Consider the following 25439-nt stretch of genomic DNA (forward strand, 5'->3'; position numbering starts at 1 on the left):
TTAAAATAAAGCCTCAACATATTGAAAATAGGTGATTAAAATTTGTGGGATTGAAAATAGTTGAGTTTAACCAGCTGCTGCTGCTGCACAAAATTCATCTACAAAATGCAGCAGCAGCAACATTGGGCTTAACCAGCAGCAGATGAATTTTGTTCAACATTGGCACACCAACAGCAACAACACAAATGCAGCAGTAGCAAACAGAAGTCAAACCAAAGTCATGTATTAACAGAAATTCAGTACATGTATTCTTTCACCTCCCAAACCACATTGTATGACAAGTATGTCCAAAAGCCCTCACATTTTGTACACAAAAAAAGCCTCACTAATTGGAAAAAAAAAAAACCATATTTTCACAAATTTAAACTAATTCCCATTACATTCAAACAATAAACATAATTCTGACTTCATTGAATGCATCAGAATTTACAATTTTCATTACGAAAATTACAAACCATTTACTATTTTCATTAATAGAATGAATGCATCAGAATTTACTATTTTCATTTTCCTTAGAATGCATCAGAATTTACTCTAAATCATTTTCCTTAGAATTTACTATTTTCATTAAGAAAATTACAAATCATCAGAATTTACTATTTTCATTAAACTGAAATGCATTATAATTGAATGCATCATAATTGATACAAAAACCTGGAATGCCCACTTCACACATGAATGCATCAGAATTTATTATTGTCATTAACAAAATTACAATTTCTCTATGTGGACTTTCATCAAACACCTGGAATGCATCACTACCAAAACATTGGCCATACAACCAACGAAAAAAAAAACAAACCCAGACCATTGCAGACATCTCAAATGCATCACAAAAATCAATAGATTTGCACCTATCACAAATGCAAAAAAGAAAATCAGAAAACGAACTTACCTAATCTCCTATGCACGACGGTAGGGATTTCGAACATAGGTGGTAGTCGTCGGAGAAGATGTTTCACTGTTGCAGGTTACCTAAGTCAGTCATCGGCGAACACCCAAGTTGGTCGGTCGTTTGCTCTCATGTTTCCCATGCTTGGTCGTCTCCTCTCCTCTCTAATGTGTTTTGTGTTTTAATTGTTATACGTTGTTGTTTTTTTTTTTTTTTTTTCTTTTTTCTACTTACTTACTAAGCGCGTGACAGCAAGCGCAAAACACATTTTCGAGCCATTCGGAGTAGCTCGTTTCGAGCTACTCAGTAAAATCGGAGTAAATATATGTAAGAGAAAAAGTTATTGAAAAGGAGCAATGAGAGAGAAAAAGTGATTGATTGATGTATAGGAGAGAGAAAGTGATTTTGAAAATTTTTTAAGAAAAATTACAAACCAAACAAAATTTTTTAAATTTTTCTCTAAAGTCTTTTTTTCAAAGCCAAACCAAACAAGGCCTTTATCTTTCGATTCAAGTCTAACTTACATATATATTATGGGAAATATTAATTTTATAAAATAATTAAAAATTAATAAGAAATTTTATAAATATTAATAATTAAAACCGTAAACTTTATTATTAATTTGTAATTTTTTTCTCCAAAATTCTATTGGATTGCAATTACCCCTATATATTAGGATCAAACCGACCCATTTTTCGAGTGTGGACCAGGTTGGGAGAAAACCAGTTAAACCGGGGCCGGGTCGAACCGGCCCATCCCATGGACCCAGAAAATGCATTTGTAGTCGGCAGCAGGTGACCACACTTGTTGTACTTAAACGTAAGTAGAAACGTGGAGGCTTATGATTGGTCCATTAAGAGCTAATCACAACCAACATGTCACACGATCACTTCTCCATCTGTCTTCTTCACCCTCTTCTTCTCTTCTCTCTGCACCCTCCTCATCATCGTGTGCTCTACTACTATTCCAGGAGGACAAAGACGACGATGATGGTGATGATCAGAGACGAAGAAGAAGAAGAAGAGTTTCAAGTCTGGAAGCCCTAGACCAACCGTACACTTTCACGGATATTGGTTTTAGACCTAACTCTGAGATCGAGATGGTGAAGAAGCGAGTCCCCGATTGGCTCAACAGCTCTCTCTGGTCCACCACTCCTCCTCCTCCTTCTCATCCACCGCCTCTCGACTCCGATGACGCTGCCAAATCTACCTCCGTCGCTGCTTCGCCTTCGTCATCCAAATCTGCTGCGGCGGAGTCTAAGGTACGGGCGCCGGTGCCCGTGCCGCCTCCGTCTGCTGTGAGACCGGAGCCTCCGAAGGTGGAAATCAGGGATCCGTTGACGGATCATAGTGATAATGGCAGCACTGGGAGTCCTTCGGCTGAGGACTTTTCTCGCCAAGCTCAGCTTTTACAAGAGGTTAGCATCTCTCTCTCTCTCGCTACATAAATACATACACATCTACATATTATTATTGTGTTTTTTTTTTTTTTTTTTGTGTATGTAGTCTCTCTGATTATCATTTTTTCCTCAATCGAATTTGTACTTCTCATTTAATTTTATGTTCTACTTTGTTCATTACTGCCTGTATTCTTCAATTGAGGCTACTTAACTAAGATTAGGGTATCTCTGTGTGTGTGTGTGTAATTTTAGGGTTTTGGTCAATCCATTTCTGCTTCTTTTCTTCAATTTAGTATAATTAGGCCTCTGTGTGTGTGTGTGTGGTTTTTGATGAATTGTTTATTGTTTCTGCTGAATTTAGGTTTTTGGTCATTGCTGCTTCTTTTCTTCAATTTAGAATAAATTAGGCCTCTGTGTGTGTGTATTTGGTTTATGATGAATTGTTTATTTTTTCTGCTGAATTTAGGTTTTTGGTCATTCCATTGCTGCTTCTTTTCTTCAATTTAGGCCTCTGTGTGTGTGTGTTTGGTTTATGATGAATTGTTTATTGTTTCTGTTGAGTTTAGCTTTCAAGGAAGGTTGTAAACATGGGTGAATTACGGAGACTTGCATCACAGGGTGTGCCAGATGGTGCTGGCATTCGATCTACCGTGTGGAAGGTTAGTAGTTGTAAATCAAATTTTCTGCGAATTTAATTGTCTTTTGAGTGGAAATTGTGTACAGGACATATTGCTGCAAAGTTCAGCTTAGATTAAAATAGAATGACTTTACTTCATTGTGATATGATAAAAAAAAAAATCTTTTGATTTTAAAATATGTGGAGTGTTGAATTTTCACTTTTGTATTATTTAATGTGAATGAGCAGCTGTTATTGGGGTATTTGCCGACTGATCGAGGGTTTTGGTCATCAGAATTAGCTAAGAAGAGGATTCAATACAAGCAATTTAAAGATGAGCTTCTTATGAATCCTGTAAGTCGCACTTGATATTTTCATGCCTCCATGAAAAATTATATCAAGTTATGGATATTGAAAGAGACAAACATTAAAATAGGCTTTATATCCCCACACACTCTAACTGACATTTTCATCATGTTGGGATCCTGTGGACATCTGTAACTTACTGCATAATTCAACAGTATCATACATGGAATTTGGGTTGTCCTCACCCTTCTTTTATTCAGTGGGATGAATACTTTAATCAAATCAAGGAGTCTCATGTATTATGCAACTTTGGTACTTCTATTAATTGAATGAGATTTTTGGGGTTATTAATTCACCATGGCATAGAGTTTATTTAGTTTTGGTACATTATCTTGGTAATGGTGCAACTACAAAGCTATGTAATTTACTAATTTATGCACAAATGCATGAGTTGCCCATATTTGTTCCTTTTCTTAAAGTCCACCATTAAGAGTAGGAGACTCTTGTATGCATGAACTTGATCTGGATGATCTGAGGTCCTGAACCAAAGTTTACACGAGCATCAAATCCTGACTTTTGTTCATAACTGTAACCAAAAAATTCATTTCCTTTTTGTTTTATGGCCCAATTGGTACAATTCAACTGTTTTTACTTCTCATCCTCTCCATGTATTACATGAGCACATCTCTTTTTGTGAATAACATAGCCTCCACAGCTCATGTTTTCCTTCAATGGTAAGTGGTAAGTTAAGATTAAAATACTGAAATAGCTAACACTCAATGCATCTGGGAACTATGTTTTGTGTTTGTTTTCAATGTTGCATCTGTTTGTGTTTTTATTTGTAAAAGATTGGATTTCTGAATGTTTCTTTGCTAGGCAGTCAGAAATCGCAAGGAGGTTGGAAGACACCACAAGCTGTGAAAATGAGGAATCAAACTGTGAAACCGGTGGTGTACTCCCAAGATCAGAGATAACTCATGGAGAGCACCCTTTGAGTCTTGGGAAGACTAGCATATGGAATCAGTTCTTCCAGGTATCAATTGAAGTGAGATTTTTTATGTTTTAAATGAAATCTCTGAAATTTTTCATGTTAAATCATTTTGAATGCATGCTTTCTAAACTAGTTGTTGCATGCCATACTTGTACACATATCAGATGAGCACCTTTGTATCACAAAATTCATTCAAACTTATAAGCTGGTTCTGGTAAAGTATACTGTCACATGTCGATGAGCTTCATCTGATTTTGGTGCATTATGTCAAAATGTAGCCCGTCTTACCCACTGCGTAGTATATCTTGTTTGTAACTTGTGGGAATTTTCAAATAAGAGCAAGTCTTTTCACCTTATGCTGTTCTACAGAGATAGTGCTAATACGAGGTGCATGTACTGCATTTTGAGTTATTATGCATAATTTGACTCCACCATCATCAATTCTGTAGGACACAGAGATCATAGAGCAAATTGACCGAGATGTAAAGCGTACTCATCCAGACATGAACTTTTTCTCAGGGGACACGCAGTTTGCAAAATCCAATCAGGTAAGCTTGTCTTATTGGATATAAGATTTGATGCAAACATGAGCGTTTTGACTAAGGTGAATATGTCTCATTCTTTCAGGATGCTCTGAGGAACATATTAATTATATTTGCCAAGTTGAATCCGGGTATAAGATATGTGCAAGGGATGAATGAAATTCTGGCACCTTTATTCTATGTGTTTAGAAATGACCCTAATGAGGAATATGCGGTAAGAAAATGTGTCTTGCATGTTATCTTTAATTTGAACTATGGTATGTCGTTTTTATGCTTTTTCTTGATAAAGACTAGAGGGTTGTGCCTTATTTTGTGAGTTGAGTCTTTCATGGCAACATAAAATAGTCTAGAGCTGCAATAGCTGTTGGTTGGTGATGAACTTTTTTGACCGACTGACCGACCCAAGCAGTCACAGAAGGTTTTGTGCAACTGGGTGGTCTAAATCAGGTGTTAGGCACTCAAAATCTTTGGTGGTCAGTCAGTCTTCGATTTTAAACAACTAGTTGAATCTGAACCAATCAAATATTACTCATAGAAATAAACACACATGTGATAGGGTAATAGATGCCACGTTTCCCTCTTGACTCCTTCCATGCATGTTGTTGGAGTATCCCAACCCAAGAATAGGGCTGACTACAATCTTCTTCTGATCTGAGCCGTTGGGTGGTGGGCATGGGTGCTAGATGAGTGACAAGTGTCCTCTTTTGGTCAAAGCCATCACACAGCATAGGTACTATTGGAGAAGTTTGAAATATAGCCGTTGGATGAGAAGTTTGTGGAGGCTTCTCCTAATCTGGATAAAGGCCGTGTGTCTGACTCCTTATATAATATATGTAATATATTATAACTAGGTTGCTTTCCTTGAAAATAAGGATGACATCAATCATGGGATTTGATCCCCTATGATTATCCCTATCTCTAGAATCAAGGAAACCAACTGCCACCATTCTTTATGCTAATGTGACCCACTTTGAGTCACCACCATGCCACGTGCCACCTCTTGCCCAACACCAATTTCATCGACATCCACTAGCTCCTCTTTTCACAACTTCCTTGGCTTTCTAGTAGACACCACCAATCTATAGCCCAGTCCTAGTAGGAAGGCAAGAGCAGAACGCAGAGGGCATCCTCCTCACAGAACGTCAGAAGGCAGAAATGGCCTCACCAAAGATCCTTACCCTACAACCAAGCAGAGGATATCGAGCCTTGAGTCAACTCTGAAATCAAGTTAGAAGTCAAGCTTGAGGTAAGCCGAAATATAGATCAGAAGATCTAACAAAATTTTTCTCTAAAAAGTGCACAATGGGGGGCAAAATGAAGTTGGGGAAATTGGATGATATTTCGGTTAGGGGACATCAAATATCTTCTTGTGTCATAGAAGGTGATAAGCAACCTTCTCCTCCTCCATTTGATGAAAGACCTTTTCAGCAATTCTCCAAAAGCTGAAAAACATTACATGTGTTTGTCAACTCTGGGCTTAGTATATGAAAACTTACACTCACATTGGGTTAGTGGGGCACATCAGAAGATAATACTATTCACAGGACTTACACAAAAACAAGAAGGTGATTGCTAGAAGTTTCAAGTCACATGTAGTGTTTCATAGGCCGAATAAACATCTCCATTCTCAAAAAATGATTCATCAAAAAATTCAAAGGAGGTGATAAAGGAAGCGAAGAGTATAAATCAAGTAAGAAAGTTTGGCCTGTAATAAATTCGGCTTTTCAAAAGAAAATTGCAAGTTGTCTCATGCTTGAGGAGCCAAATCAAAGTTTTGGCCTTTCAGAATGTCTGAGAAGGCCAAACATCAATTTCAAGCTAAACAAGTACTTCAGGCCTTAAGGTGTAGGAGGCCTTTCACCTAAGTGTTTTGGCCTTTCAGAATGTTTGAAAAGGCCTAATGGCATTGTCAAGCTTGACCAACATCTTAAGCCTTCTAGCACATTGAACAAGGTTCCTTTATAGTATGCCAGAAGTTTCATACAGTAGAACTACCTATCTACTTCAACCTTCTCTTGTAAGAAACTCACCCAAGCCTAGTAGAGGGAAATGAGGTCAGAACAGAGGAGTTCACATGCTAGTTCATGAATCATGACTGCTTGAGCTTTGTTTTAAAGTCTCTTGGTGTATACTTAAGAGGCATTCAGAATTCAGAAGGTCTTGATGAAGGCCTATCAAGTCTGCAAGAATTAATTTAAAAGGTCTGATAAGGATTCCGAAGGTCACAATGAAGTCTCATCAAGTCTCCAGAAGGTAATCCAGAAGGCCTGATACATCTGCAAGAGTGGATCCAGAAGGTCAAATAAGGATGAAGAAGTACTTGTCAGGTTTCACTTTTGGAGGTCTTAATGAAAGCCTATCAGAAGGATTCCAAAAATGGCAATCAGTCAAACGTCTCCTCTGAATTGAACCTAATAGAGGAAACATTTGAGGGGGGCATTGTTTGGACTGAAGATGAAAACCCAACTAGATGATGCCACATGGTGATGGTTATGAAATAAATGGATGTGTATGGTAGCTTTAATGAATTTTTTAAATTTGGAAAGTTTGATAAAGCTACCTCTTGATGGTATTTTTCAGAAGGCATAGCCAAATCAGAAAGTGTCACGTGGCATGGTGGTGACTCAAAGTGGGTCACTTTAGGATGAAGATTAGTGATAGTTGGTTTCCTTGATTCTAGAGATGGGGATAATCATGGGAGATCAAATCCTATGATTGATGTGATCCCTATTTTCCAGGGAAGCAACCTATTTATAATATTATATATATATATGTGTGTGTGTGTGTGTGTGTGTGTACATGTGTTAAATAGATGCTGTAGGAGTTGGACACGTGGCCTTCATCTAGATTAAGTGTAGCCTCCACTAACTTATCATCCAACGAGTATATTTCATACTTTTCCAACAGTACCTATATTTGCAGGATGGTTTTGACGAAAGGAGGACACTTGTCAATCATTTAGCATCCATGTCCACCACCCAAAGGTTCACATCAGAAGGAGATTGTAGTCACAACCCTATTCTTGGGAATACTCCAACAACATGCATGGAAGGAGTAAAGTGGGACACAGTGCATCTCTGGAGGCATTTTAGCACCCCACCAACTAGAAGTGGTGGAGATATTTCAAAAGGTTGTTCCTATTTTTAGGACGTCGGCTAGGATTTTCAAGAGGTTTCAGAAGCTATAAAGGGCCACTTCCAAGTGCAAACACACACACACACACCCATTCAATCAATCAACTCAAGCAAATACTACTCAAAAACTGACATCCGTGTCAACTTAGCAATTAGTCTAGGCTAGTTTATCATCATAAAAAGGCATCTTTGTCATAGCTTAGCGTAGTGAACTTCGTTAATCTTGACATCCATGTCAATTATTTGTGTTTTGGCCATCGTTGGCATTTTGTTTTGTTTAAATTGTGCTTACAATCATTTGTAACTCAATTTGGTTTTATTCAAACTTGTTCTTGTTTTTTTTTGGTATGTTCAATCCATTTGGATATATAAAAGTTGGCATTTTCTTGTTTGTTATTTCACTTTACCAATCCTACTTCTTGACTAAAAACTCTTAGGAGATTTGAAGTCCTCTTAGTTGAGGCAAGAAAAGGACCAGAAGCTTTTGTCCCCTTGGGCCTTACACGATCTGCTGTTCAAAAGTCAGATTCATCTTCACATAGGCAACACTTTGCCTTGGCACGCCCCCAATCAACAACCTTCTGTGTTAGCCATTTTTGTGCAAACATATATCTAAGAGCAACTCACCAGCAATCCATCCCTCTTTGATTTGGAACTTTATAATAACTTGCTCGGTATATTTACCCCAACAAGAGTCTTATGTTCACATTTATATATCATTGATATACATTAGTGATAAGGTGTATATCTGTGCCATCAATTTGAAAAGCATTGCTAGTTGCACTAGTGTGTTTGCGGTCATAATTATTTCTTGTCTTTTCATGGCCTTCATCAGAATTTATTTAACACATATTAGCTTATTCTTTTGGATTGATCTGTCTTAAATTTCATCTTTTTATTTTTCTTGAGAAATGAGAAATATTGACGGATGAATCCTTAGCCCAAGAGAAAGACATACCAACCAAATAAAATGTAATTTGGCCCCTAGCCCAAAAATTGACTCCTCTAATGACACAGGGACATCGAATTCTTGTCATCTTCATGTATTCACTTCTCATTGTCTAAGTAGAAAAAGCTCCACAAGCTCCCCTTATGGATGTTCAAGTATAGGTGTTAAAAAAAGAGTCACAAATATAGAAACGGTATTTTTGGCATCTACGATATGTTCTCTAGTTCAAAATTTGTTGCTAAAAGATCACGCATGAATGATGCATGGTCATGAAATCTTGTTTTCACAAAATATTGCCGGTTGGTACTAAGGGGTGTAAATATTTGTACCAGTCAATAGCTATTCCATGTTTCGTGTGCTGACTGCAGCCCAAGCACTGATAGAAATGTATTGCTTATTAATGTTAGGTTTTTAAATAATTATGTGATTACAATCTGGCCCCCCAAAACTTTGCTATTGTGTGCACTAACAACTTCAGTGGATTAGTGTTCAACGCTCAAGGTACATCCATTCGTTACTTCTGATAACAAAAGCGACAATTGTTTTGGTAAAGAAATCAAAATCTAGAAGTATGTTACCTCCATAGCTATTTATGATAGTCTAAGAAGTATAGACACTACAAAATGGATGTTATGTTTGTGTCCGACATGTGTTAGATATCTACATTGCGCAGACACGTGTCCATGTGTCAAGCACACCACGTGTTATGTTAATTTTTAATTATTAATTTTTTTGCAAGACAGGTTGGGACACTTCATGGGCACGTGTGTATTGTCTTGGACATGCCTCGTGACACATTTGTGGGAGCTTCTATTTACACACTAGTATTTATCTTAAGACACCATTTTCTAGTCTTTTTTTTAATTACCATTTTGACAATCAACAAAATTACCAAAAAGGGCAAGATCATCCCATCCCAAACCATCTTTTGTCTCGCAAACCCCAGCAGGTGCCGGTGCCGGTGCCGGCACCGGTGATGCCATATACTAACCGTTAACCCTCCCAGCATCTTCCCCACCTCTCCCCGTCACCTCTTCTAGCTACCTTCCTTCCCCAGCTCTCTTCTCCTGCCACCTCTCTTATTCCTCCAAAATCACTGGCCACCGCCATCGCCATCGCCACTGCAACTGCCACTGCCACTGCCACCACTGTCTCTTCCGTGAACACTCTTGCCTTTGCCACCCATTCCCAGCTTCATCGCACCACCGTCTCCCCAGTGACCCCATCGCAGCTGCATCCCGCGATGAAGAGATGTAGATCGCGATTGAGAGAGAAAAATCTTGAAGGCAGCTCGCTGCTTCCGCTCTATCCCCCACCTCCGGTGCCATCCCCCCTCTGCAACAACTCCAACGCCCTTCTGGCAACCCCTCTCCCTTCCATCACACCAACGCAAACCCTCAGCCTTTTCCTTGCACCATCGCGATCTCTCTTTGACTCTCTCTTCTCTCTCTCTCTCTCTCTCTCTCTCTTGATCGATCGATCGATCGAGTTCAGTTGATCGTGAGGGTTGGAGATGGCGATCACTAGAGCTACAGTGATGGCAGTGATGGGTTGTAGGGGTGGTGGAGTGAGGCGAGGTTGAAGTAGGGAAGGGTTGGAGTTTGGGGGAGCGACGACTACAGTCGGGATGGTCTGTGGAGGAATGGGCAAGGGCGGAGGTGGGTCACTGCTGGAGTTGGCAATGGCGGGGAAGGGGGCCATCGGAGCTGGGTTAGGATATTTTGGGTTAGGGTTTGGTGGTGTGAATTGAGAAAATAAAAAAGGTGTAAGGGTGTGAGCTGAGAAATGGTGTTAATTGAGTTAAGTTGTAGTGTGTAAATAGAAGCTTCCCACATTTGTGGTCTTTTCTTTATAAATTGGGTAAATTACATTCACACAGGTTTCTCTCTAATACATTAGTAGCTCTATGGTTCTAGAATTACAACCCCCTCCCTGTGAATTATAGGTGCATTATAAAACCCTCCCTCCATTAGTTGACTGTTAAGTCAACTAACAGATTTTGCTCATGTCATCAATTAGTATTTTGAAAATGCCATGTTTACCCCTAAAACCCTACATTATAACTTTCTTCTAAAAGACTACAAAGCAATCCCCATTTTCACAATCAATTTCTTTCTCATATCTTGTTCGTTATTTTCTCACAATCATCACCCATTTATATAATCCCAGTAAATTTTCCAGCAATCTTTGTCTTGTACTCAACATATAGCAAATCACAAACCTGGACAAAGGTTCCTTTCAACAATCACCTAATCAACATTCATAAAATTTGTAGAATTACGTAATTTATCAAAAATAAAAATAAAAATTATAGAAGTAAGTATAAATAGTTAAGTACAGAGTAATGCCTGAAAAACTTAATATAGAGCAAAATGAATGAGATCATACAAGTTTCCATTATTCTTCAATATATACTTTCTGTGTATACCCTTCTAAACATTCAACAAAGTTGAGAAAGATTTTATGTATAAAAATAGTCATTGAAGCTGGCTAAGCTCAGCCATCAAGGAAATGACATGTATTCAGGTTCATATTACCCAGTTCTCTCATCCTTTCCATCCCCACTTCCGCACAAAGAAACATGAAATTTCCTTGTCACTGAGCTGGAAATGCAAAATTTTTGCAATTTGAAAAAGATTCAAAAGACAAAACTATTGTGGATGCATACGAGGAGGTTAGATTATGCACAAGAAAATATATCTGAAAATGGCTCCGGTTTACAAAACTTTATTACCTTGGATTGCCTAAAGGAGCTTCTGATGCTCCTCTTTGCTCTGCACAAGAAAATCCATGGGACCGAACCAAAAATCAGAGATACTATGTTAAACCAGGCTAGTTACACAACTAGAGGAATGTAACTTATGTCACAAAAGTGTATCTGTGGTTAGAATTTAGACAAAAATAAAAAATAATAATAATTCAAAGGCCACAAAGAGAATTGTATTTTATAAAAATAAAATTAAAGTAAGAAAATGAACACACTTTAGGAAGGTGTAATTTACCTCTAAAATAATACCACTCTAGGATCCAAATATGAAAAATTCATACCCTTCCTTGTTCCAGGGGTATTTTCGGTAAGCACGTATGAAAGCCGCAAAAGAACAAAGCCCTAATCCTCCCTATATGTACAGTTAACCTCTCTCCTCGTAAGCTCTGCTGTGGTTTGTATGTGCTTGCGGAGGCTCTCTCTCTCTCTCCAGGTAGCTTATATATATGTGTATGTATATGCTTTTCAATTTCTTGAAGATTATTTGATTTGTGTTTAATAATGATGATGAAAAGGTGAGGCAGGGATTGTGTGTATCGACGTTGTGCTATTGATCAGTGCACAGTGATCGAAAGAGTTCCCTGCAACAATGAACCTATAGGTGAAGGTGGGCAGTTGTGTTTCATTCAAATCCCATTGAAACTTCGACAATCATCTTCCCCACAATTTCTTTCTAGATCTGAAATTTTTGCTTTATAAATTGGGTAAATTACATTGACACTTGTTGAGGTTTATCTCTAATACATTAGTACCTCTATAGTTCTAGAAATTACAAGCCCCTCCCTGTGAATTGTAGTTGCATTATAAAACCCTCCTTCCATTAGTTGACCGTTAAGTCAACTAACAGATTTTGCTTATGTCATCAATTAGTATTTTGAAATGCCATGTTTACCCCTAAAACCCCAAATTATAACCTTCTTCCAAAAGACTACAAAGCAATCCCCATTTTCACAGTCAATTTCTTTCTCATATCATGTTCATCATTTTCTCACAATCATCACCCATTTATATAATCCCAGTAAATTTTCCGGCAGTCTTTATCTTGTACTCAATATATAGTAAATCACAAACCTGGGCAAATGTTCCTTTCAACAATCACCTAATCAACATACATAAAATATATAGAATTTCTTAAGTATAAATAGTTAAATACAGAGTAATGCCTGAAAAACTTAGTATGGAGCCAAATGAATGAGATCATACAAGTTTCCATTATTCTTCAATATATACTCTGTGTATCTCTTTCTAGAAATTCAACAAAGTTGAGAAAGATTTTATGTATAAAAATAGTCATTGAAGCTGGCTAAGCTCAGCTATCAAGAAAATGACATGTATTCAGGTTCATATTACCCAGTTCTCTCATCCTTGCCATCCCCACTTCCGCACAAAGAAACATGAAATTTTCTTGTCACTAAGCTGGAAATGCAAAATTTTTGCAATTTGAAAAAGATTCAAAAGACAAAACTATTGTGGATGCATACGAGGAGGTTAGATTATGCACAAGAAAATATATCTGAAAATGGCTCCGGTTTACAGAACTTTATTACCTTGGATTGCCTAAAGGAGCTTCTGATGCTCCTCTTTGCTCTGCACAAGAAAATCCATGGGACCGAACCAAAAATCAGAGATACCATGTTAAACCAGGCTAGTTACACAACTAGAGGAATGTAACTTGTGTCACAAAAGTGTATCTGTGGTTAGAATTTAGACAAAAATAAAAAATAATAATAATTCAAAGGCCACAAAGAGAATTGTATTTTATAAAAGTAAAATTAAAGTGAGAAAATGAATAAACTTTAGGAAGGTGTAATTTACCTCTAAAATAATACCACTCTAGGATCCAAATATGAAAAATTCATACCCTTCCTTGTTCCAGGGGTATTTTCGGTAAGCACGTATGAAAGCCCCAAAAGAACAAAGCCCTAATCCTCCCTATATATACAGTTAACCTCTCTCCTCGTAAGCTCTGCTGTGGTTTGTATGTGCTTGCGGAGACTCTCTCTCTCTCTCTCTCTCTCTCTCTCCAGATAGCTTATATATATGTATATGTATATGTATATGTATATGCTTTTCAATTTCTTGAAGATTATTTGATTTGTGTTTAATAATGATGATGAAAAGGTGAGGCAGGGATTGTGTGTATCGACGTTATGCTATTAATCAGTGCACAGTGATCGAAAGAGTTCCCTGCAATAATGAATCTATAGGTGAAGGTGGGCAGTTGTGTTTCATTCAAATCCCATTGGAACTTCAACAATCATCTTCCCCACAATTTCTTTCTAGATCTGAAATTTTTGCTTTATAAATTGGGTAAATTACATTTGACACCTCTTGAGGTTCTCTTTAATACATTAGTACCTCTATGGTTCTAGAAATTACAACCCCCTCGCCATGATTTATAGTTGCATTATAAGACCCTCCCTCCATTAGTTGACCATGAAGTCAACTAACAGATTTTGCTTATGTCATCAATTAGTATTTTAAAAATGCCATGTTTACCCCTAAATCCCCACATCATAACCTTCTTCCAAAAGACTACAAAGCAATGCCCATTTTCACAATCAATTTCTTTCTCATATCTTCTTCATCCTTTTCTCACAGTCATCACACATTTATGTAATCCCAGTAAATTTTCTAGCAATCTTTATCTTGTACTCAATATATAGCAAATCACAAACCTGGACAAAGGTTCCTTTCAACAATCACCTAATTAACATACATAAAATATATAGAATTTCTTAAGTACAAATAGTTAAATACAGAGTAATGACTGAAAAACTTAGTATAGAGCAAAATATATATCTTTAATATATGCAATCAAAAGTTCATCACAAACCCCAACAGTAAATATCCCACGTACATTTTCAATCAAACAGTGATGCATGTGTGTTTATTCAAATCAGTTCACCATTGCATCAACACCACAGACAAGTGCACACAATCGCAACCTATTAGAGATGGATGATGAATTGAAGACATTGGTTGGGATTTTCATCAAAGAGTTGGTCTACATGAACCCCATCGCCAGTTGACACAGATTTGGTAATCTGAAATATCAATCTATAATAATAACACTTAAGGTTGAAATGAAAAACATCAACCCCATCTCATTTCATCCACATCAAGTTTGGTAATTTAAACTACATGAGATTACCAACTTTTGTTTGTTACACTCTTGATGTCTTCGGACACTGTCACTCCCAAAGAACATGGTGAGTTTAATAACGTCAGCAACGGTGACGGTGACGGTGACAGTGATGGTGAGGGGTTGGTGGAGCCTTTCCATCTCATTTATGGAGACAGAGACGTAGTAAGTCTTGCTCTTGATGGGTGTTCCTTGGGTGAACATTGTTTCCACCTCTCCATCTACCTACTGTCTTGTTGCCAATTTTGTCCATTGACATGATTTGGGTAGGCATTAGTGGTTGTGGTGGAGATATGGTGGGTGTTTGGTGGGATGGGTTCAATGGTTGTGATAGTGACAGACATGAGTTGTGTGGTGGTGATGGGTTTGGTGTTAGTGAAACAAATGGGATAGATTTCAGTGGGTTATTGTGGATGGTCTGAGGAATGAGGAGAGAGTTAGTTGGGGAAGAAGAGTCTGCTATTAGGGTAGGATAATAGGTAATTTTGTTTTAGAGTGTGAGGGTACCAAACCAAACCAAACCAATTCTTAAGTCTCATCAAATGGAGTTGGTTACATGAATCCTTTTTCTCCAATTGATTGTATCAAAGGCAATTTGGTTAGTCACATTAAGAAAATTCATATCTCTATTTACTACACTAGCCCATATCAATCTATGTATGTCCCTTTCCCTAATACTTCCCTCCGTCGTTAATGTATCACATCTCTTCACTACTGTCTCTTTTAGTCTCCGTTGTATATGACTAAATCATTTCAATCTATTCTCTCTTAGCTTATCTTCTATCGATACTATCTTTATCCATTCACGAATATACCCATTTCTAACTTTGTCCTTTCTAGTCTTGCCACATATCTACCTTTGCATCCCCATCTTAGCAACGCTCATCTTATCTACACGTTGTTTCTTAGTTGCCTAACATTCTGTCCAATACAACATTGCTGGTCTAATAGCCGTTCTATAGAATTTTCCTTTTAATCTAGTGGGTACTCGTTTATCGCACAGTATCCTAGACACACTCCTCCACTTAAGTCATCCTGCCTTAATTCTATGGACCACATCTGCTCTAATCTCCCCAGCCGTTGTGATGATGGATTCTAAATAACGAAAATGTTCACTTTTTGGTAGTTCTTGATTCTCAATTTTCACTTCTCCTCTGCTTCCGTTGTTACTGTTACTAGGCCTCGTTTGACAACTCAATATTTTAGCATAAAAGTCAAAAAGTCACAAACAAATTAAAAAACCAACAATTTATATAAAAAAGTCAAAGATTATTTTTTCTCTCTACTTTTTGCACATCTTTTCGTAAAAAATTAAAAAGTCATTCCAAACATACTAATTTTTTTACCTTATATTTTAGCCAAAAAATCAAAAAATAACTAAAATAGCCTGTTCTCAAATGAGGCCTAAAATTGCATTCCATGTACTCTGTCTTAGTTCTGCTTATACTAAATCTTTTTGATTCAAGTACTTCTCTTCAAGTTTTCAACTTAGTGTTAACCTATGTTACACACACACTTCGAAATTTTGGAGGTACCCCGTGTCGACACAACACGACACGACACAACACAGGTGCAGGTGCAGGTGTAGGTGCGGGTGCGGGTGCAGGATATGGCTCTTTACAAACAAATATGACAGAAGAAACGAAAGAGGAGAGAGCAATGACAAAACCTGGTCGTCAACTTCGATCTGACCTGGTTACAGAGCCAAATCACAAGACCTACGAAGAGTGAAGTTGAAGTTAAAGCTTGATCTGCAAAGTTGATCAATCGATTGTGTTCGAATCACGATTGATCGATTGATCTACGAAGTTGATCTTCGAATAGCAACTGTGTTCCTTCGTCTTCCCCTTTGGTCTCTCTCAATCTCTCTCTCTATCTATCTTCTTCTGTCTTCTTCTCATCTCTCTCTGTTCCTCTCTCTCTTTTCTTTTTAATATAATTTAAATTATATGTAATATAAACTATATTAAATAATATTATTTACCTAAAAAAAATTATATTATAATATATCATAATTTTATGCCTAAAATTAAAATAATTTATTTTATCATATACAATATAATTTATTTTATGTCAAATAATTTTTATTTATTATTTATTTGTTATTTTTGTAACAAGATTTTGTTATTCCTTAACTCTTTTAAACGCATCTTCATATAATAAATATATTTAAAAAATAACTATTTAACGTATCCCTATACCCATAACTAAATTTAGATCTATATCCACATAATTTCAATTTTTAGTTTTGAAGTGTTTGACCCTTAGATACACACCCACACCCACACCCACACCCAATACTCATACTTGAGTCCGTGTAACGTAGGTGTTAACTCATTCTTTAGTCTCCTCCACTGACACGATATCATCTGTGAAAAGCATACACTATGGCACATCATCCTGAATATTTCTCATCAACTTATCCATGACTAAAGCAAAAAGATAAGGACTTAAGGTTGATCCTTGGCGTAACCCCACAGTAATTAGAAATTCACTTGTCTCTCCAGCCGATGATCTAATAGTGGTCACCACACCTTCATACATGTCTCTAATCACATCAATATAGCCTTTTGTCACCCCTTTCTTTTCTAATAGCCACCAAATTATATCTCGAGGCACACTATCGAATACTTTCTCAATATCGATAAAAGCTATATGAATGTCTCTTTTCTTCTTTCTATACTGATCGCTTTCATTGTTGACTTACCGTGTATAAAACTAAATTGATTCTCTGACACCTCTGTTATATCTCGCAATCGACATTCCATTACTCTCTTCCACACTTTCATTATATAACATATCAGCTTGATTCTTATATAGTTGTTACAATTCTGGACATCTCCTTTATTCGTATAGATTGGTACTAAAATACTCTTCCTTCACTCCTATGGCATTTTCCTAGTCAACAAAATTTTGCTAAATAGCCTAGTCAACCAAGCAACCCCTTTCTTACCCAAACATTTTCAAACGTCAAATCCGGTCTTAAAGCTTTATTCGATTTCATATTCTTAAGTGTCATCTCCACTTCAAAGTTTCTAATCCTACGATAGAATCTGTAGCCTTGGTTTTCCTGATTACTGGATACTTCCTTCCCTTTTTGATCTTCCTCCATGTTTCTCATTTAACAATTTCTCAAAATAGTTTTTGTACCTCTCCTTGATCTCTTCATCCTTCACCAACACCTTAGAGTCCTCACTCTTGATGCACTTAACATGATTAGAATCTCTTGTTTTTTTCTCTTATCTTAACAAGTTTGTATATTCTCTTCTCTCCCTCCTTACTATCTAGCCTAATGTATAGGTCATTATAGGCTTTCAACTTAGCCTCTATAACTACTTTGTTGACCTCCTTATTAGCCAATATGTAACTCTTAAGGTTTTCCTCAGTTCTATCCTTCTGTCACTTTTTAAAGCTCTTTTTTTCGTCTTTACTACAGTTTGAACCTCATCCCTCAACCACCAAGTTTCCTTAGAGTTGGGGTCCCTTTTCTTTCGACGCTCCAAGGACTTCCCTTGAGTAATAAGGTAATTTTAAACATTTGTTAAGTCAAGTTACAGATAGACACTAACAGGGGGTGCAGCGTAATTTATGAAAAGTGGAGGGGGGATCTGTATTAAGTTCAAACCTCAAGGGGTGTTAATGTAATTTACCCTAAGTTTAAAAAGTTGATTTTGGGTCAAACTAAAGTATATGAAAATACTACAATATATAAAAATTAAGAGGGAAGAAAAATGGAAAACTAAAAATGCACCTAGTTATACATTGATGCTTCTCATATCTTTGTGCCCTAAATTTATATTTATATATGTAGTAAATGTTTTTTTCCTTGTTATATCCTTGCCTTGTTTGGATCCTAATTTATTTATTTAAAAAAAATCTTTATGTCCCGTGTCGCTGTTGTGCTTCTTAGGATATGGTCAATAAGCAGCCAATTATCATACCAGAAGAATATAGCCTTTCCATCTCAAACCAAATAATAAGTTATTAGCCTCACTTAAGACCTTCAAAAATCTCCTTCAGCCCAGCTAGAGTCATTTGGACCTTGGAGGCTTTTGACTCTATAAGCCCCCTTTTTTTAGTCTGTCTTCTGAATCAACCTAACATATGCCTGGTGGCATTGACCACATTACAGTCTTGTAATCTCTCCAGCATCAATCAATCCTCTGTTTTAGTCTCACATGCAAGTAATCTATCCCTCTTATGTTTGTCATGAATATCCTGCCAAAAAAAAAAGTGCACACTATTATTCTCCCGAGCCATCAATTTATTTGGGAAGCAAGGATAAACCAGATCTAAGTCACCAATTCATATGGCGGGAGCAGGAGAGCTCCAACTTCCAAAATTTGTAAGATTGAAAGCATCTATATAATATACTTTTTTTAAAATATTATAATATTAATTATTAATCATTAATTTTATTTTATTTTAATATTATTAAATGTTTTTAATTATAAGTATTTTTGAAATATTAATCAACCATCTTCATTTTACTATTATACTGTATAGTTATATATAATATTGTCTTTTCATATGCAATCATATTGATTATGTGGCCTGGTCTTTTGCGTTGTTTAGTGCAGATTCCCATATTGTTTGTTGTAGGTTTAGTGCAGATTCCCAAGTAGTTTGTTGTAGGAAGAAGTTCCAAGCTAGACAATTTTGAAAAATTCTTGTGGTGGTATGTCATAATTCTTACGTGTCACAATATGGTTGGATAAATTAACTGAATTTGTCGACATTAGAACGCGAATTAGAGATTTTGAATTCACGAATTGGCACTGACTTACATAAAATTTGCCAATTTGCAAATCTAGAGCTCATCAACTTGAAACGCTAGAGCCCACCTTCTTCGTGCAGCAACTTGCCAGTCTAACTACTCGCTCAAATTGTGTCAATGAGAATTAAACAAGTCTTGTATGTCAACCTAGCAGAGAGGACTCGTAAATACTTGATAGGAAGCCCACCATTCACAAAATGCAATAAGGGCATAGTGTCATGCTCCTCCCTCGGAAAAGGCTTTTGATACTTTTAACTACTGCACTAGTGATGTTGAGCATCTATGGCACAAGAAAGGAAATTTAAGAATTTTTTTGGAATGTGTTTAAATTTCAAGTGGAGAGCAGTTTGGAGTTGTATTTGACAACAATCAAGGCGTAAAATGTTTTCAAAAGGGCAAGGTGAAGGTAAAGGCCGAAGGATCCAAGTCCCAGAACCATGAGCTACAAATTTTAAGCCAAAGGCTCTCCGCCCATATTCTTAAGGTGTTCTTATTGCCCTTAATGTAGAAGAAAATGAGATCCTTCGCCATTAAATGAGGTAGTTTTTCCCCTAGTTGCTAAGTACTTAAGTTATTTTTCCTACTCGCCAACTACTTCCTTAAAGTGGTTGCTTGTGCTTAAGGATGCAAATGAACCGAGATGTTTATGAACAGCTCGAGCTATGCTTGTTAAAGCTCGGTTCAGTTAACTAATGAATAAATTCAAGTTACATTTCCAAGCTCATTTTTTCAAACAATCCAAGTTCAAGAAATTTAAAGCTCGGCTCAATTAGGCTCTGGAGCTGGGGCATATAATCATATTCAGTTTTCCTATCATATATTGTGCACTTTTATAAAGAGAAGGATGCCTCGAGCACCTCTGCTAAGGAGATGTGGAACACAAGAGAGCCCAACGAGTTATTTTCAGCCACTAGAATGCACTTTTTATAAGGTGTGAAAGAATCATGACATCACTGTTTTATTGATGTGGGACTAGAGGCCAATGCATTTAAGAAGTAGATTGATGAACCGCGATGTCAATGAATCCCTAAAAAGCATGGTGTTCATCCTGACACTGGAATTGTTTGCTACAATCTACATGTTATGTTATAGGTCACTCTCTCCATATACATTTGGTTTTCGTACTATATTTGTTGTCTTCTTACTATACGTTGTATCAATTGGTTATAAAAATTGTCAAATATATGTGGTTTCATATGTCAGTTTCAAAAATCTGAAAGAATTTGTTTGGTTAGCCAGAGCACTCTTTGTTATATACCACTATCATTATTACTATCGTTCATAGCTGATGGCAATGCAACACTCACCTAGCTTATATAAGCAGGTGGTAAACAATGTAAATTGATTCGAGCTCAAGCTTGAACAGGCTCAAAATTGACCAAGCTGAGCTTAAACACTGTATTACTTGGCTCAACTCGTTTGCAGCCCTACTTGTGCTAGTTGCCAATTTCTTCCTTAAAGTAGTTCCTTGTTCTAATAGGTAATAGCTAACCACTTACTTAACGTGGTTACTCATCTAGGTAGTCTATTATTTCTTTAATGTAACCTTTTTTATGTAAGGGGTTAAGTAGACTCATTGCAGAAGGTTGTTGAATGAAATTGAACTGTCTTTTTGCAAGTTATTTGAAGGGGTGATGATTTCATTTTTCTAATGGTGTTGATTCTTGGTGAATCCCTAGTGATTGCCATGTTGCATCATATCTACTTTTATTTCTTTATCCTTGCACTTACCATTTAAAATCTTCAAAGCTTTTGAAGCATCAATCTGGTGTCTGAAGCTTTAGATTTTTCTAAGCCCATATTAAAAAACAACGTCCAAATAGTACACATTATGTGTGTTTCTATGCCCATACTAATAAAGAAAAAAGTGTACCAGAATTTGTAAATGAAACAGAATATTGTAGCCAGTCCAAATAATACTACTGTTCGAACATGCACATCTTAACTTAAGCTTGGATTTGAAGATGCCAATCCCAACCTTTTCAACCTTTAGGTTGGGCATGGTTTGGCTGGCAACCCAACCTGACATGTTGCAATTTTTTTTTTTTTTTCAAATATTACTAATTACTTGGAATTTTTTTTTTTATTGGCATCGGGGTGTCCAGATCAAAGCCTAACTATTCTCCAGGGATGCACAAGCCCTTAGCAAGAAGTTTCTCGCAAGTACACACCACAGTTAATTCAAGGGTTTTTTCCCAATCCAATAGTCCCAAGGAATTGTTAGCACCTAAGAGAGTTTCGATTCTGGAACCTTGGAGGGAGCACACCCCAAGACCCAAGGCCTTGCTGCCAGGTCAACCCCTTGGGGTTTAATTACTTGGAATTTTAAGATTCACATCTATTGTCACCCTTCTTTGTCCATTAAGTGTCTCTCTCATGTGATGTGTAAGAGGAACTTGAAAATTGACTTGTTTCTTATATGGAAGACATGAGCAGCTTCGGAAAGCACAGAAGAGTTTTCTTTTGCCCGTGGAATGATAGGGAACAACTGCAGATATGCCAACTCTGCAATATCAACATGCTTGATGGACAATAAACTATTAACAGAATGCAGCCAGCAAAAAAAAACACATGTTGAATCCTAAAGGACAAACTATGTTGCTCAGGAGAAGCGTGGGACTCCACTCTGCTTCTTATGAACCCTTTCGAAATAAGAGAAGTCAGGTTTTCTGGATCAAAGTTGCTGTCAAGCTGCATAATAAAGCTGGATTATGATAAGAATGACAAGATTATAAAGAACATGAGAGGGGAGAAGTTGGAAAACCTGAAGTATAGTATGTTGTATCAGTCTTTGGTTTAAGAATTCTCTTCGTATACAAACTTTTTGAAGAGAGAATTTCGTTGACAAATTCAGAGCAGCATGCCAAAAATAAACCCCGCATTAGAGTATAATGTTTATGAACAATAAATTATTTAGATAGATGGAATGGATATAATCATTTGTAAATTAGTTTATTTTTATTGTGAATACATGGTTTTATTATCATGTTATAAACTCATTTGTAGTCATATTTGGTTTACCTTTCTCTTTTTTGGAGTTTTGCAGGCCTTTGCTGAAGCAGACACATTCTTTTGTTTTGTTGAGTTATTAAGTGGATTCCGAGATCATTTCTGTCAGCAACTTGATAATAGTGTTGTTGGAATCCGTTCCACAATTACAAAGTTGTCAAGGCTTTTAAAGGAACATGATGAAGAGCTATGGCGTCATCTTGAGGTCACAACCAAAGTAAGATTCTTATGCTGTTTGGGTTTGCTGCTTTGTAATGAATGAAAATATATACATGAATATGTGTATATTCATATATATTTTGTATGATTTCTCTTGAGAAATTGTGTGGCTCTTAAGTAGGCATCAGACCCATGGTTCAAACGATATCTTCTATTTTATAGGTTTAGCTTCCTCAGATGATGGTAATCATGATGTGTATGGGGTAACATGTATTTAATCAAATGGCTTCACATAAATGCCTAATAACTTGAAAAAGTACTATGGTATATTCTATTCTAGTTTTCTCTCTTGATAATTGATATTATTTAAACATGTATCGATGCCTATTCTCTATGGTTAGGGTATCATTCTCAAACCTATCATGCCTTTTGTGACAAAGGGGTCATACTCAAGCTCAGTTTGGAAAATGGCTTCCCAAATCCCAGATAAACACGTATGACGACTCTAGTTCTACTCCTGTTTCGGGAAATGGATTGTATCATGTTTTATCAATTTGACAATAAAATTTCTACCACCTTTTATCCCGATGGAATTTCGGCTATGTGATATTTGATGTGGGGAATTTCTATGTTATTTTTTTAAAGTAAGTGGGATTTCCCTATTTAAATACTGCACTTGCTGTGTCAATCAACTATTGCTGGAAGTTGTGTTGTCATTGTTTATCTGCTGCTGAGTTTGAAATTGACAGTGTTATGCCATTGATTTGTCTTTAAAAAAAAAAAAAAAAAACAGGTCAATCCTCAGTTTTATGCGTTCAGGTGGATTACTCTTCTCTTGACCCAAGAATTCAATTTCGCAGACAGCCTTCTTATTTGGGATACACTTTTAAGCGACCCTGAAGGTCCTCTTGTAAGTTGATGTTTCTCATTTCAAATTTTGTTTTTATTTGTTTCTTTAGAAGTGGTGTGTAACACTGCTTGAAATGATCTTTTCATCAATGCTCATTTTTTGGACTAGGCATATCTTATCATAATGCACATTGTTATTGTATTCTCGTATTTCTTTTTGACAAATTTACACTGAAAGAGAAGTCATTTTTAATCATTATAGATATTAATTTGCTTGGACTTTGTCACGAATAGTTTATTTATCATTATTTACCTGTCTTTTGAATCTTTCTTTTGCTTTCCCTCTCTAAATCTACTTTTCCTGGGTTTGAAGTTAAACATAGAAAAATACATCCCATCTTGTAGTGATCCAAAAATCAAGCACTGTAAAACAAACAAAATTGTTTTTGTGATCGTAGGAAACTCTGCTTCGAGTATGCTGTGCCATGTTGATTCTTATCCGGAGGCGTTTACTTGCTGGAGACTTCACGTCGAATCTCAAGTTACTCCAACATTATCCACCAACCAACATCAGCCACCTGCTCTATGTTGCCAACAAGTTGCGCTCACCGTTGGCTCACTAGTTTTCTTTTTTCTTCTCTTTTTAGGCAATTTACCACCATATATGTTTTTTTGCAGTTGTTTTTCATGTCCCTTGTTCTTGTGTCAGAATTTGCTTGTACAATTTTACTGGAATGTAAATGTCAGTTAAAGTAACAGCTAACAAGGAGGGAGATTCTCCCTATTTTTCTTTTTTAATATGTTTGGATCTTGATTTTGTGGAGGAATTTGCAGAACTGAAAAATGGGAGGGAAAAGTGAAAAAAATAGCTTTTATTTCATTGACTTTTCTCCTTTCATTTTCTTTCCCCTCTACAAATTGCTACACAAATCTGGGATCCAAACACAATCTTAGTTTTCCTTTGATTTTGTTAATTGGTATATTTATGGAACAGGCACCCCTATTCTTTGATAGTAGCCTGAGATGTGGTGGTTGTAGGAAATGTGCTTCTGTAATAAATGGACTTCCAGCTATTTTTCAGTTTATTTTTAGTATCAGAAACTGTCAATTGTTACCTTCTTCACCTGCTATACATACATGTCATAAACTTTGAGAGAGAGAGAGAGAGATGGGATTTGCAGGAATGATTGTGTCTTCACTTGGATGAGTAGATTTGAAGGTTGTAGGAAGATCAACTATTGAAGGGAGACAATTTCGAAGTGAATGATAGAGTAGAAGAGAGTAAAGTTGTATTTCTTAATGTTGTGTTTGGTTGGGAGATTTGAAGAGAAACTTAGAAAGGAAAATAGAAAAGATAGGTGAAATGTGAATAAAATATATTTACATTTTACTTGGTTTCATATATATTTTTTCCTTTCTCTTTTCAAATTTTGTCTTAAATCTCTTAACCAAATACAATTAATAGTATTTTATTGTTTTTGTATATGCTATCATCATGCATTTAACTTAATGATTTTAAAATAAATAATAAAAATGATGATGAGTAGAGATTCACCTTGTATCGAGCATAATGAGTGTTTAACACCTCATTTTGAACTTTTATGCTTTCGACCTTAGCTGTTGGTGATATCGTACTAATGTCTTTATAGTGGAGTCCCAAGTTCTTGGATTTTAAAATCAGGACAGTTTTAAGTTTTTGAACTTCCTATTGATGGTTGTATAGCTTTTGTGGAAATCAATTTTAACTCAATTCAGCTGTGTGGCAAATCAAAAATTGTGGAATATCAAAATATTACGAGATCTAATAACATGTGGACTTTAAAAATAAGACAATCTAATTATCCATCATTGATTCGGTCCTTTTTTCAATATTTGGGTATGAGAAAATCAAGATTTTAAATAAG

At 36.4% G+C, this 25439-nt stretch overlaps 1 protein-coding gene and 2 non-coding genes across 4 annotated transcripts; all 3 read left to right on the forward strand.

Annotated features, from left to right (window-relative positions):
• The first annotated feature begins 1718 nt into the window (after nt 1-1718).
• On the forward strand, nt 1719-24620 carry LOC114300981 (uncharacterized). 2 transcript variants are annotated; one of them, XM_028245863.2, is made up of 9 exons: nt 1719-2309; nt 2858-2950; nt 3157-3261; nt 4094-4246; nt 4654-4752; nt 4832-4960; nt 22565-22744; nt 23480-23596; nt 23994-24620. In XM_028245863.2, the coding sequence occupies exons 1-9, from the start codon at nt 1734-1736 to the stop codon at nt 24156-24158; spliced, it is 1617 nt and encodes a 538-aa protein (XP_028101664.2). In that variant the 5' UTR covers nt 1719-1733; the 3' UTR covers nt 24159-24620. The 2 variants fall into 2 exon arrangements, with proteins under 2 accessions (XP_028101664.2, XP_028101667.2); XM_028245866.2 differs by lacking the exons at nt 22565-22744; nt 23480-23596; nt 23994-24620 and adding an exon at nt 7669-8276.
• LOC114300989 (small nucleolar RNA snoR135) lies at nt 12114-12264 on the forward strand. Its single transcript, XR_003642886.2, has one exon. It is a non-coding gene; the product is annotated as a small nucleolar RNA snoR135 (small nucleolar RNA).
• On the forward strand, nt 13720-13870 carry LOC114300988 (small nucleolar RNA snoR135). The gene has a single exon (XR_003642885.2). It is a non-coding gene; the product is annotated as a small nucleolar RNA snoR135 (small nucleolar RNA).
• Nucleotides 24621-25439: the final 819 nt, after the last annotated feature.

This window comes from Camellia sinensis, chromosome 7 (assembly GCF_055761805.1).
Source record: "Camellia sinensis isolate YWXY chromosome 7, ASM5576180v1, whole genome shotgun sequence".
In the NCBI taxonomy this organism is placed as follows: domain Eukaryota; kingdom Viridiplantae; phylum Streptophyta; class Magnoliopsida; order Ericales; family Theaceae; genus Camellia; species Camellia sinensis.